At 39.1% G+C, this 15,431-nt stretch overlaps 1 protein-coding gene across 5 annotated transcripts in view; it reads right to left on the bottom strand.

The window, feature by feature from the left end:
- LOC136837231 (cytotoxic granule associated RNA binding protein TIA1) overlaps positions 1–15,431 on the bottom strand; it is a 661,273-nt gene that overhangs the window by 109,850 nt on the left and 535,992 nt on the right. For all 5 annotated transcript variants that reach the window (XM_067102097.1, XM_067101991.1, XM_067102035.1 and 2 more), the window contains one exon: positions 12,872–12,947. In XM_067102097.1, coding sequence (XP_066958198.1) covers positions 12,872–12,947 — 76 coding nt within the window. The remainder of the gene's footprint in view (positions 1–12,871; positions 12,948–15,431) is intronic.

Below are 15,431 nucleotides of genomic sequence, written 5' to 3'. Positions count from 1 at the left end.
CTTTGTTTGATTTCCGGAGGTGGATTCCAAGAGTGATGTTTTTTTTTTATATCGTTTTAATATTTGACGGTGTGATATTTCTGCTTTAGGATTTTTTTTCAGTGTGTTTATAACCGTATATATGTTCATACCTTTAATGCTGCATAAACGAGTTATACCGTAACATTAAAGATTAGTTGAAAAATATGATCGGAAATATCTAAACTCGAAACTACAAATTAAGCTAATAAATGAAGATTGGTTGAAAAATATGATCAAAAATATTAAAACTTGAAACTACAAATTAAGCTACAAACTGAAGATTGGTTGAAAAATATGATCGAAGATATCTAAACTTGAAACTACAAATTAAGCTACAAACTGAAGATTGGTTGAAAAATATGATCGAAGATATCTAAACTTGAAACTACAAATTAAGCTACAAACTGAAGATTGGCTGAAAAATATGATCGAAAATATCTAAACTGGAAGCTACAAGTCAAACTAAAAATTGAAGATTGGTTGAAAAATATGATCGAAAAAACCTAAACTCGACACTACAAATTAAACTACAAACTGAAGATTAGTTGAAAAACATGATCGAAGATATCTAAACTGGAAGTTACAATCTAAACTAAAAATTGAAGATTGGTTGAAAGATATAATCGGAAATATCTGCACTGGAAGCTAAAGATCAAACTACAAATTTAAGATGAGTTAAAAACTATGATCGAAAATGTCTAAACTGGAAACTACAAAACAAACTACAAATTGAAAATTGGATGGAAAACATGATAAAAAATATTTAAACTCGAGACCACAAACGTATATGCAAGAATATACTTCGAGAGGACACACACATTAACAAGGCGCTTCAGCACACATACACGCACATACAAGTTTATGTAATAGAGATTTCATAAAACTAACAAACAATCCACCTCCAGTCCATAAGAACCTCTATGCTGGGTCTTATTTCACATCACCTCGAGGTCATCCTCCACAACCTCGTCATTCCGAGGTCATCCTCAGGCAACCTCGGCTCCCAAAATGCCAACCACCTTGAAGGCCCACCCATCTACCCCGGATCTATCGCTCATGGAGCCCCGACCTACCCGATAAACAACCGGATACATTAAAAATATCCGGTAGGGAGGTTGAATAACTCACTACATCGGACGGGAACTCGCAGGGAAAAAAAAAATTTGGGGCGGGTCCCCCGGTCCTCTAAAAGGGGTTTTAAGTTCTGGAGTCCGGAGCTGTGCATAGGGTGGGAAGAAGAGGGGAAGAACGCCCATCAAGAGATGGGGGAAAAGGGGAAAAGCGAATGCACTGATAGGAGATGGAATTATGGATGAGAACCATGGACGGGGGAGAGAGAGAGAGAGAGAGAGAGAGAGAGAGAGAGAGAGAGAGAGATGAGTGAATAGAGGTACCAGGCGAGTCATGGAGAGAGGAAATGTCGTAAAAGGAAGGAATGGAGATGGAGGTTGCGTTTGGTTATGGCCCAGAATACGATTTACCTAAATAGGTCTCACTTTTATGAGAATATGGAAGGAGTCTGCACTCAATGATGTCGTGGGAATTAAGAAGAAGAAGAAGAAGAAAGAGAAGAAGAAGAAGAAGAAGGAGAGAGAGAGAGAGAGAGAGAGAGAGAGAGAGAGAGAGAGAGCATTTGCACAAGTATCAACAATTAGGATTTTTCTGAGAGAGAGAGAGAGAGAGAGAGAGAGAGAGAGAGAATGTGATAACATGTCCACAAGTATCAACAATTAAGATTTTTATGAGAGAGAGAGAGAGAGAGAGAGAGAGAGAGAGAACATTTGCACAAGTATCAACAATTAAAATTTTTCTTAGGGAGAGAGAGAGAGAGAGAGAGAGGAGAGAGAGGAAGGCTGATCCTACATTAGCTTTAAATTTTCGTTCTCTAAAAATGATTCGGGTTTTCCTGCGGGATAGAGGCAGTTACTACACTTTGCAACACCACCATAAAAAAAATCTCACGCCATTTAAAACTACAGAACTGCCAATTCCGCTTCCGCCATCCCAAATTAAGCGACAGTGTGTGTGTGTGTATGTGCGTGTGAGGTTAAAAAAATAAAAAATAAAACCATAGTCAAACAGACTGCCGGAGAGACTTATAAAATAGAATGAATAAAATGGAATTTAACATGAGACCGAATGATTATCCACACAGGAAAGATAGACGGGAAGTAATCTTAAGGATAAAGAAGAAGAATATTTAATGCAGAAAGTAAAATTTGTGAGCAAAATTAATGTTGTTTTTACCTTGTAGAACACTAGATTAATATCTATCTAAATATATCTATATTTATATATACGTATATGTATATATACATGCATACAGACATATATGCGTGTATATAAATTATTTAATATATTATATACATATGTAATATATATGTATATATATACATATGTATATATATCATATATAATATATATGCATATATTTTAATATATATATATTATGAATATGTATATATAAATAAATATATATATATATATATATATATATATATATATATATATATATATATATTATATATATATATATATACACATACAGATTTATAAGAAGACAGATAGAGAAATTAATGTTAATATTTCACATGGTAATAAGAGCAAGAAATTAAAACTGAGAAAGGAAACAAACAAAATGGAATAAAAAAAAACCTGCAACGTTAACTCTGTAACATAACCCCTTTTCAAAAGACAAAAAAGGGGGAGAGGGGAATAAAAAGTCAAAAACAAAAATACCGCGGTGTCACATTTGTAAAGCATAAATTCGATTTGACCCATTTTACACAGTTTGGAAAATATCAGGAAAGCGAAACGCGTAAAACCATTCTAGTATTCCCCGATACACCATATACCTCACAACAGGTGTTTAATAAACCCGAAAGTACTTCACTGCGTTTCCTACCAACGTTATTTTTACGCTTTTACTCAAACATTAACTCGAACGGTTTTTAGGTCCATTAAAGGGAAGTTTCATTCAAAAGATAAGAGTTGAAAACGTTTGTGATTAGTTATTATCATCAATTTCGATTAAATTGGAATTTGAACTTTAAAATGATGCAAACATTTTGTTCAAAATAAGCAAATTTTAATGCAATCGTTTTCCCCATAAAAGACAAAGTTCAAAACGTTTTCATATTCATGACTCTCGTCCACTCGAGAAATCAAAGCCATAACTCTTTTCATACGATGATAATACTGTCACAGTAAAAGAATAACAAATTTTAACAGGTAACTTTTCATTGTAACGTACAAACGTTTCCTTTAGTATTGATTGAGAAAAACAACACAGGAGTTTTTCCCATTTTGACTCAAGTGTTGGCACTGCAAATAAAAATAAAAATAAATTATATTTGAGGTTAAGAATAATAGTAATTTCACGGTAAGCGGAGGGACAGTTCTCAACACATACATTTCTAAGGGCTCAAAAATCGTACCTCCTGATATACATACGGAAAACTACGGAATAAAAGTAAAGTACGAGAGTCAGGATCGATCGCAACTAAGGATTTTAAAATATCAGAGATGCGATGGGCAGAATTAATACTTTTTTCATTGGTTTTATTCGAGTAAAGCAGCACAGAGACGCTTAAGTTTTGAAAACATGAATGGAACAATGTTCTCATATTGCGTAATAATAATAATAATAATAATAATAATAATAATAATAATAATAATAATAATAATAGTGACTATAATATTATTATTATTATTATTACACGAAATGCATCAGCATTTCTAGCACAACAAGCGAAAAAAGACCTGATCTCATATAACGTCCGTAATCGTTTATTGCGCTGACAAATCCCGGCCGGGAAGTCATTGACCTGAGTATATTTGTCTCCGGCTTTGGAGAGCGCGTATGCTGTCACCACACAAGGTATTCGTTATAATGGCTGCGGTTGTTTGCCATCACTTCAGCGGCGTTTGGTATCACTCCTAGTATTTGCCCTCACATTTTGACCAGTGTTTGGCATCACCTTCGAGAGTTATTTGCCCAAGAGTTCCCGAGAGCGTCGACGAAAACTCTTAAGGGAGTGAGCTATCGAGAGGAGAGAGAGATGTTTGAAATCGCGCGGAAACCTACATACAACGGGGAACGTTCTGAATACGTTTCAAAATCATTTCGGGAGAGAGAAAAATAAACAAAAGCTGACCAAAAGACGACATTTTCTGCCATCGCAACATCGCAAAAGTAAAAGCTGACTGATATGTGAAGTTTTTTGGCGCCACGAAATCACAACACAACTGAAGGCCGGACATTGAAATCAATTATTGAACAGTGGTATGAAAATCCTAATGAAAGAGAGGGTAATTAACCGATAGGTCTAATTTTCTGGCGTCACAAATTCACACGGTACGAGGACAGACATTGAAATCCTTCATACAACTGTGGTATTAAAAAATAATAATAATGGAAGAGAAGGTGTCCGATAGGTCTAATTTTCTGGCGTTACAAAATCACGCGGTACGCAAACAGACATTAAAATCCTTGATACAACTGCGGTATGGAAAATATAATGGAAGAAAAGGTGACCGACAGGTCTAATTTTCTGGCGTCACAAAATCACACGGTACGAAAACAGGCATTAAAATCCTTGATACAACTGCGGTATGGAAAATATAACGGAAAAGAAGGCGACCGACAGGCCAACTTTTCTGGCGTCGCACCGCCTTTGATGGCGGAGAAACAACAATAAACAACGGCGAACAGAAGCCACGAGAGCGAGATTGGCATGCACTCAGCCATGAAGAAAGAGAGGGAAGAGAACCACGAAGGAAAAAATCGGTATGATGGGAAAAAAGGGCAGGTCGAAGGAAAACAATAACAGTCGGGCCTAAGGAAAAAAATTGCATGAAAAAGAGCGACAGCACCGCCAAGGGTGGAGGGGAAGGGGGTTGGGGGAGGTACGAAACTACGAAGGGAGAAAGGGGGGGAGGAGTAAAACCATGGAGGGATGCGAAGATGGAAGAGAGAGAGAGAGAGAGAGAGAGAGAGAGAGAGAGAGAGAGAGAAGGTAGGTGAAGGATAAACAGAAGGTAAACAGAAGGTAGGTGAAGGATAAACAGAAGGTAAGTGAAGTGTAGAGTAAGAGGAGGGGGGGAAATGATGGAAAGTGAGAGAGAGAGAGAGAGAGAGAGAGAGAGAAGGGGGGAAAAGGGGGCTGAAAAACAAAAGAAAAGCCAAGAATGTGTGTAGAGAGATAAAGAGAGAGAGACGTAAAAACAGGATCGAAGCGAAGGATGCGGAGGGAGAGAGAGAAAGAGAGAGAGGGAGAGAGAGAGAGGAACAGGGTGGAGGGCGGGGGGAGGAGGAGGAGGGGAGGAGGGGAAAGGTCCTCCGGCATCAATTAGTTAAGGGAAACTCTGTGGAGGGCGAGCGGGACATTTAGTGACCCGCGGAACTGTTATTATTTGAAACCCGACGATATATGGTCCCATTAGGTCCTTTTAGGACACATTAATTACTACCGTTGTCTATTACGGCCGCACTCCCGTAATCCGTCACTCCCTAACCCGTCTTTATTGACATCAATAAACAATACCGTTGCGGGGGATTGAAGCAAATACTGTACAGCCGTATGAACTGATGCCTGCTAATAGTCACAGTCGTTTCACGTAGCCTCGACAGATTTTTTTTTTTAACTATAGTTCATTGTTTTTTTTTTATGTCGCGCAGCCTCAGAGAGGTTTCCATGGCGACAAGTCGTCAAATCTACATAAATAAAACCTAAAATCATTTAGATAACGTCACACCGTACATATTTCTTATTTAGTTGTATGATCATTCCTTCGTTCGTTCTATAGATATTTTGTTAAGGCATACATACACGCAAACATACAAAGATTGCCTCCTCTCATCTTCAAGGGCGAAGGCGAAGAAATAAAAATATGTGTTGCTTCATTTGTTTACCAGATGTGAAGCCTAGTTTATTTCTTTACAAAATGTTATATGTGAAGAAATCTTGTGTGTACATGGATTCAGTAAATATATACAAGTGCCAGTAAATATATACAAGTTCCAGGTAAACACAAACACAAACACACACACACACTTGTCTCTCGTCTTCACTGTTCCTTCATCACTGATTGGATACTTTTTTAGAGCGTTATATTAGTTATATTATTCTCTCTCTCTCTCTCTCTTTAAAGGGCCGGAGCTAAGGATGAGATAACATGTCCAGTCTAGTCTCTTAGGCATAAAAAATAAAGTCTGACAGACAGACGTAGGCAATAGCTACATCCCCCTGCCACTATGAGCGAGGATCATCGTACGTTAACAGCACATGAGAAAGAGAAAGAGATAGATAGATAGATAGAGACAGATAGACAGGCAGACAGATAAATAGATAGACAGACATACTCCCTACCGACACAGCCATCATGTCCTCACAAATGTGATGGAGGCGACACTAATTCAACAAGGCAGCTTCATTCGTAATTCAGGCTAACTGAACAGCAGTCGTTACCGATGTCTGGTCAGGTAGAATGAATAACACGGAACCGTCGTTATGAAGACGTGATTCTACAACGGCAGTTTTGCTTCGACATGCCTCCAGATACAAAAACTTTCAGCCAAGTAATTGTAACAAGAATTGCGGTGCAGTACTGGTAATTAAAAGCTTCGTCACCGTCACACGATGTACACAACAAAACTAACTGCATTTTGGGATTTTTTCACGTAGATAAAATTGCAGATGTCAGTTCTGACATTCACAGCAATGTCTGGAATAGCTAACAACTCAGACAAATAAGTTATATAAAGTGAACATCCATGTACCTATAAAAGCATGAATCTTTCTACCTATTTGCTACCTTCATTTCCCTCTCTCTCTCTCTCTCTCTCTCTCTCTCTCTCTCTCTCTCTCTCTCTCTCTCTCTCTCTTCACGTATGGGCATTCTGTTCCATTAAGTTTGCTTTACAAATTTATTATACATGAATATTTACGCATTTTAAATAATATATTGCCGAGCATTCTATTTGGTATAAATCAACCCAGACGGCGAAAAGAAATATTTACACGCAGAGCCAAAACGAGGTCTCCGAAATGAAAATATAAATAACAAATATTCCTGAGTACATAACTATCTACACTTGAAATAAACCTCAAAATTTAACGGATATGGAAAAAAAAAATGATTTCGTGTATCAAAACCAGCGCGCCATTCAACTGGTGAACATCAAACACGGCACGTCTCTTAAGGTAACAATATATTTTTGTCAAAATTCCACAAATCCGACACTGGGTTCTTGTCACCATAATGCAAAGACAAACATTTCGCTGATGTAAAATTAGACCCCGCGTCCTAACTCCTAGTGACCAGACACAATGCCAAATTGATGTGACACGGCCCTATCGCAAAGCGGGACCCGTCGCTTGTCACTTGTCATTTGCTCCGCAGATCGCAAATTACGCTTACAAGGATCTGCCGACACAAGCTTTGAAATATTTGGATGAATTTGCGGGAGAGATAACCTCTGTGGCTTCGCAAATTTGAAGTTAAAATAAAAGGCAAAGACTAATTTTCGATACAAATCCAGATAAAATAATTCAGCCCTATTCATTATGAAAGATTTGACAAAAGTATAAGAAACACTTCAGGTTTTGTACAATTATCGAGCTCACATAAATCGCATTATTAATATGGCGACTGTGCAATTTCGTACAAATACGAACAATAAAGGATTTTCAAATCGAAGTTTTTATGGTTTTCCATGCTATCTTCGGTAAACTTTTTTTTATATAAATATTTTATCAAAAAGAGTTCCTGTACTGTATCTTCGATCACAAAATGGATGAACTCTTTACGGATGAAAAATGACTACACGGCTTTTACTCTTTAAACACGCTTTACTCAAAAAAGTTCCTATGTCCCATTTCCTACCCCTGAATCACCGCAATTTCTCATAAAGAAAAAAACACAGATTAAATAATGCAAAGGGGCTTTTACTTGCTTTTATAACCATGCTCCACTCAAATAAAAGCTACTACCGCATCTTCGACCACTAAATGGACGAATTCTTTTCAACCTTCAGAAATCTAAAGAAACACAACAGCTTTATTTATGACAAAACAATTCAGCGAAAGGCAGAGAACGAGGGTCACAAATCGACAGAAGGTATTAGCTTCGTAACATCGCCGCCGCCTCGATCAAGAGTACATCCCTAAACGCTCCACGGCGAACCCCGTCCTCTTGAAATCCTCATAAGACATCAACTGATATCCTCCTCTAATAGTGAGGGGGAACAAGGCCACCTGGTTTTCTACGGGGAAATCGTAAGAAGGAGGAGGAGGAGGAGGAGGAGGAGGAGGAGGAGGAGGAGGAGGAGGATGAGGAGGAGGAGGATGAGGAGGAGGAGGAAGAGGAGGAGGAGAAAGGGGGAGCATACTTGAGAAAGAACCAGGATAGATGGAGAGAAGAGGTGTAGATAGGAAGGACAAAGATGAGGGAGGAAGGAGATTGGGAATAATTAAAGAGAATATGGAGGAGGAGGAGGGATAAGCAGGTATGAGGAACGGATGGAGAGAGAGATGTGTAGACAGTAGGAGAGACAAAGATGAGGGAGGAAGGAGAATTGGAATAATTAAGAGGTTATGGAGGAGGAGGGGGAGGAGGAGGAGGAGGAGGAGGAGGAACATGGTAAGCAGGTACGAGGAATAGATGGAGAGAAGAGGTGCAGATAGGAGGAGGGACAAAGATGAGGAAAGGAAGGAAATTGGGAATGATTAGAGAGAATATGGAGGAGGAGGAAGAGGAGGAGAAAGTACGAGGGGATGTAGGAGGAGATGGACAGAAGAGAATGAGGTGGAGGATGATAGAGATGAATGGGGATATGTAAGAAAAAATGGAGCTGGAGGGTGGGATGAGTTGGGGGTAGTTGCGGGGAGGCAAACTGGGGTTAAGGATGAGAGAGAAGGAAGACGGAGGAGGAAACAGAGAAGGACGAAGTATGGAAGAAGAAGAAGAGAAGGAGAGGGGAGGACGTGGCAATGTCAGACAGCCACAGAACCCCACGGCCACCAACACCCTCTTCTACCTTTGACACAGAGAGAAGCTAACCTGCATTTTCAATACTACAAGAGGTAGCACCCATGTCAAGTGGGACAACAACAACAACAGCACCCACCTGCAATCGATTTCACTTCCGGGGGATTTGTACAGGAGGATCGAGGGGCGCGTCTATGGGGATGTGTGTGTGTGGGTGTGTTATGTGATCTCGGCTCGGTATTCGACTTAGCTATCTAAAGGCACTAAAGGAAGAGTCAGTTTCCTTAAACATCGTTTGCACAGATTTGAAATTCGAACTATTGCTTGGGTGAAGAATAGTTACGGTTGCGTATTCTTTACTTTAATGCGACGTTAAAATTTAAACAAGTAAAAAATGCGCCGACGTATCTTCTTCGCCATCGAAACTCACAATTACAGCGTATAATCAAGGCCACCGAAAATAGATCTATCTTTCGTTGGTCTCAGTATAATACTGTATGAGCCATGACCAGAAACTTTACCCATATGGCGAGTGGTGGCTATATCGTATATCGTTGCCAGAAGCACGATTATGGCTAACACAACCTTAAATAAAATAAAAAGTACTTAGGCTAGAGCTGCAATTTGTTATGCTTGATGATTGGAAGGTGGATGATCAACATGCAATTTTGCAGCTCTCTAATCACAATGAATTTTTTAAGATCTGATGACGGACAGAAAAAGTGCGGACGGATAAACAAAGCCGGCACAATAGTTTTCTTTTACAGAAAACTAAAAGTGTCTTAAAATGTCCTTTGTGCAGTTACGTAACTCTCAATTCATATACCAATTTGAGTAAAACTAAAACTTTGTGTAAATCTGTTTTCTGCTAATTCATAAAGACAGGCATTGCCATTGATTTATTGTTTAAAATCATTTCGCGGCCAGACCAAATTTCCTATTAACGCCCCATGGTCTGCATTCCACGAAATTCACACAAAGCAAGAACGTAAAAGCAGTAATTAGCGTTATGCACGGAAGGGAGGTCGTTTTGTTTTCCTTCCGTTCAAGCACTATTATTCATATTCTGCCACAAGGAAAGTCTTGTAAGCCTCCTTATACACAGAAAATTGTAAATGTCAATCTGTCTTAGTCTTATGGTTAAGTAACCATATAGTTCTCTATCTCTGCTAAACGAACAAACTGCATTAGTTTCTAGATAGCATATCTGTTCTTCTGTAGTTAGGTGTGTTAAGTTTTCAATAAACTAGAAAAGCTAAAAAGTCAAGTGTTTAAAACTCGTTAAATAGCGATAGCATCAAGAATACAGAAAATCTGATGTAACCTGATATGCAAAAAAGAAAAACCATCTTAAAACTACTGAGGCTAGAGGGCTGCAAATTGGTATGTTGATCATCCACCCCCACAAGTCATCAAACATACCAAATTGTAGCCCTCTAGCCTCCATAGTTTTGATTTTATTAAAGGTTAAAGTTAGCCATGGTCGTGCGTCTGGCGCCGCTGTAGGTGCCAACGATACAAGCCATCACTGGGCCGTGGCTGAAAGTCTCATAGACCCATGACTGAGAGGTTTATACAGCATTATACTATGCAAAAAACTCGATTGCGCCTAGAAACTGTTGCACTTTTGCTTGTTTTTATTTGGAATCTTGTTTAAGTTTCCTTTCTTGCAAAGTGCTCCATCTGCCTTTATTCAAGCGATGTCTCTTTGTTTTCCCGTCGGCCTCAGTTTCCAAATCTTTCCTCTGCATATTTGTCTTACTTTCCAGAAACGCCCTTTCCCGTTGCCTTTACATTTGCTGCTCTCTCTCTCTCTCTCTCTCTCTCTCTCTCTCTCAGCAATCCATCAATTTTCCTTTTCTCCGTGTCCTCCTCTCCCTCCCTCCTCCTCCCTCCTTCCCCACCTCGGGTCTCCGCGTTTCTCTTCCATTCCCCATCTCCCCCTTCCTCCCTATCCCCCAAACCCTTTCCTAAAGGGTTGCGACAAAATATCCGTTTTGTAAATTGCTTTTGACAAGTTATCGGATAAGCCGGTGAAATAACAGTTTTTATTTCGGATGGGATTTGCATTGTTAAATTTATTAAAACATGCAAATCTTCGATTCGATAGGGTACAATACATTCCTCCCATCCAAGGATACGTATGAATTATATATAAAAATGTATATATATATATATATAGGCTACGTATACGAATAATACTCCCAGGTAACTGAGCGATCCCCGAAGCTGGTATAGATTTATCACTTGGGAAAGAGAGGAGAGTTTTTCCACACCTTTAGCGAAATCAATCTTTAAAGTGGAGAAATTAATTCCAGGTGTTCATAAATACAGTAGGATTATTTTACCGAGAGTAAGTGAGAGAACTGAATAAAAATAACAAGAACTGTGATTTACACAAATCCTATACGAGAAATGATAGAGGTGACTTTAGGGTATCAGGACAGTGTCAATCAAGTAATTACTTAAGAGAGACGACAGAAGTGAATATCAGAAATAATAAAATTGGATCAAGACCATCGTAAGAGATTCCTAACTCATCTCAGAGGACGTTAAAAAATGTATCCTTTGTCATCCTAACTTAGGAAATTCAATGACAGTTTCGAATGGCATATATTCCAGTGAAAAACTATTTTAATGTGACCCTGTTCGTTTATAATATAGAAGTTTCCTAATGGTTGTTTTCATATCATCTCATTTCATGAAACTGAAATGAAAGCTAAAAATAATACACAGTAAAAGAGCCATCTGAGGAACATTAAAAACTAAGACTGAAGACAAATAAAAGAAAAATAAAGAAAATACGAAGGGAGATGTGCCTCGAGATCCTACCAAAGACCACCCAAAGTTCAGGAACAGATAGAGAGAGAGAGAGAGAGAGAGAGAGAGAGAGAGAGAGAGAGAGAGAGAGAGATGCATCAGAAATGTAGAAAATAGCTGGAGAGAGAGAGAGAGAGAGAGAGAGGGAATGAAAATGCATCAGAAATGTAGAAAATAGTTGTAGAGAGAGAGAGAGAGAGAGAGAGAGAGAAATGAAAAATGCATCAGAAATGTAGAAATAGTTGTAGAGAGAGAGAGAGAGAGAGAGAGAGAGAGGTACTCCTTTTATGTGACCTGGGAGCACCTTTGACGGAGTGGTTAGGAGGGCCCGAGATAGGTCTGAACAGCTTGAAGGAAGCGTTTGGGGAAGAGAAGTCATGTAGTAAAACCTATAATACAACTTTCGCGAAGGGGCCGCCGAAGGGCGATGATAGGTCGCTTGGGGGGGACAGGCCCGTGGGGGGGGGAGGGGTTGTAGGATCCCCTTACAGTGGGATAAAATGGAGGAAAAAGGTTCCCATAAAAGTAGATAAAAAAAAATATAGAGGTTTCTTTTCGATTATTGTGGCTTTACAGAATTACTAACGAAGGTTAGAATCAGTTTACTTCATGAATGGAGTCTAAATGGTTAGTCACTGAGGTGGATTTGTATCATAATTCTTTTATAATTAAGTGTTCAAGACTACATTTAAAGATTTGTTAACAGGAAAAAAAATCATCAGTGATAACACATACGTCAAACAAACCAAGAGCATTTTTCTATATTTCTATATTTATTATCATATGTGAATATCTTTTATGGATTTTACAGTTACCCTCGGCTAAGTAAAAAGAGCTATCTTTATCTGTGGTACACCTTCACTTCAATTTCTTCAAAATTCGAAAGATGTAAAACTGTACAACTCCTCTTACAGCACAAGCAAGTTTTGCTCTATCTGCTTACCCTACCCTTGAACAACAATAGCCATCAATAACAAAAATAAAAAAAAACAACAACAACAATAACAGCAACAACAGCAATTCTCAAGGAGAAACTTACCGCTTTTTTAATGAAAGACACAAAGCCGTATCCCTTAGACTTGAGGGTGTGAGGGTCTCGTACCACACGGCAGTCTCTGCGGAGAGAAGAAATAAGGGTCAATGTGCCATACTCAGAAGGGAAACGTTTCTTAAGACCTTACTGGGGGTTTCGTCAATTTGTCTGGCCGTCTGTTTCGTGGCAGCGAAATATAGCGATAAAGTTTTAATGGTATAATGTGTTATGCCACATACTACTATGTGACATAAATGGCGCTGCTGGCCTCTACAGAAATGGGTTTTCATTTTCCCCGATGAAATGAAAAAAAAAGAAATATATATATATTCTATAAACAGGGAAACATCGAAATGTCACCATACATAAAATCTGCCTTATTCACAATACAATAACCTGTAATTAAGGCGTCTTCCTTCACATTTACTACTTGATACGCATTCCAGGTTGCATCCTTATACATAAAATAGTTATACAAATAACATAAAGCAATGACACCAATACCTTAACTTTAATTTGCTCTCTCCTGCTGAACTGAAAACGCTTGGGAAAAGTAGAACAAGGTTTTAAAAACACATTTGACAGATATTACTCACCTATGGATCCATAAAATATCTGCTGATATACACTTTCACATATCCTTAAATGTGCATACATTTATCAAGCTATAATAAGTAATACATTACAGTACACACTAAAAGAGCGATACCAAACGCACGAAAAATACCATCATAAAACTGAATATTAACATCACGTAAGAACTGGGAGTTAACACAATCTTAAGGGTCCCAATTTCAGATAACAGAGAAGGGTCAGAGGTATGTTCAGTATTGAGTTTTATTGAAGTTTGTAACAAACCTTGGCATTCTATTGCAAGCGGCGTTTCCTAATGAGGCCCGAAATCCAGCAGATTAAGCATTGAGCAACTACCAAGAGAAACTACCAAGCAGCAAAGGGTCACTAACAGCTTTCCTAGAGAGAAAAAAAAATGGAAGCCTCCCCTCCTTCCATCTTCTTCCCTCCCCCCCTAACCAAACTCTCCACCACTGGAAAACCGGCAAAGACATTTTATCACGGGGGTCTCTCCCTCCCTTCCTCCTGGAATTGATGAAATACTTATTGATGCATGAAGACTTGGAATGTCAAATCCCCGGAGAAAAAATAAAACAAAATTAGGTGGAAACACACTTTAGTTTCACGCTGTTTTTAACGAGAAGGTGATCGACCCTTCTGGCCATTTTTTTTTCTTCCCTAGGGTTTCTTTCCCAATTCTCCACCCTAATCTATAGATTAGGTTTTTTTTTTTTAGGTTTTTTCTTGTTCCCTTCTTTAATCTCCCTGGAACCGAAGAGCTGTTCGCAGAAGCATCGTCTCATTACGATGGCTTTACATAATGGTTTGTAATGGAGTCATCTGGTTGGTATCTCTACACAAGCTTTGGCTTTTTTCCTTCTAATGAGAGGGAGGAGGAGGAGGAGGAAGAGGGAGTTAAGAGGAGGAAAGAAGAGGGAGGAAAGAGGAGGAAGGAAGAGGGAGGAAGGAGGATGAGGAGGAAAGGAAGGACCGTTGAGAACTGGTGTATCGCACCGCATGAGTTCGTGTTACGAGCTAACATTTGAATAAGCGACGCCACCGCAGGATGATGGTGATGATGATGATGATGGTGATGACGACGATGGCTATGTTGATACTTGTTCTTATGCACACACACCCACACACACACTTGCACATACTAGATGTCTCTGCCTATGCATATAAACACCTCTATTATGGCCTTACATTCCTTTACTGCAAACATTGCTACCTCCTTATGCTGTTGTCTCTCGGGAGAAAAACTGAGGATCACTCTCATATTTAAACGGTTGCTACCAGGAAAGAGAGAGAGAGAGAGAGAGAGAGAGAGAGAGAGAGAGAGAGAGGCCTTACCCCCTCCCCCTACACAAAGCCCTGCGACACAATAAACATGAAACACAAGAACACAAACCAATTCCACGTTTGGTTGGAGCTCAATCGACAATCCTACACTTCGCCTTTCCACATTTCAGATACAGATCCGGATCTAGATGAGAGAGAGAGAGAGAGAGAGAGAGAGAGAGAGAGCAAATAAAAAAAGTGTAAGGGCTTACTTTGGTGATGGATGGATTACAAAATAAAAATCTTACTAAATTTGACTGGATGAAATGAGATGGAAATAAAACTCAGGAGCGAAAGACTATCAAATTCCGATAAGAACGATCAAGACTCAGAGAGAGAGAGAGAGAGAGAGAGAGAGAGAGAGAGAGAATTAGAAGCAATGAATATAGAGCAAATTCCCTTATAAGGAGCCACATACTTCTGACTTTACGACCACCAAATATTACGTACAGGGAGTGGAGTCTGAGGGATTTTTGCTCTCTCTCTCTCTCTCTTTCCCTCTCTCTCTCTCCTTATAGATTAACGCCGAAGATAGACGGGGTCATTTGATGGACGTTCTCACCCATGAATATAGAATGCTACTTTACGTTCCTCATTCTTCTCATCGTTCCTCCTCTATTCTCCATGATTTCCTCCTACCGTTTCTCTTATC

This window comes from Macrobrachium rosenbergii, chromosome 1 (assembly GCF_040412425.1).
Source record: "Macrobrachium rosenbergii isolate ZJJX-2024 chromosome 1, ASM4041242v1, whole genome shotgun sequence".
In the NCBI taxonomy this organism is placed as follows: Eukaryota; Metazoa; Arthropoda; class Malacostraca; order Decapoda; family Palaemonidae; genus Macrobrachium; species Macrobrachium rosenbergii.
Note: the sequence above shows the minus strand (reverse complement) of the source record. Positions and strands in the feature narration are given on the sequence as shown.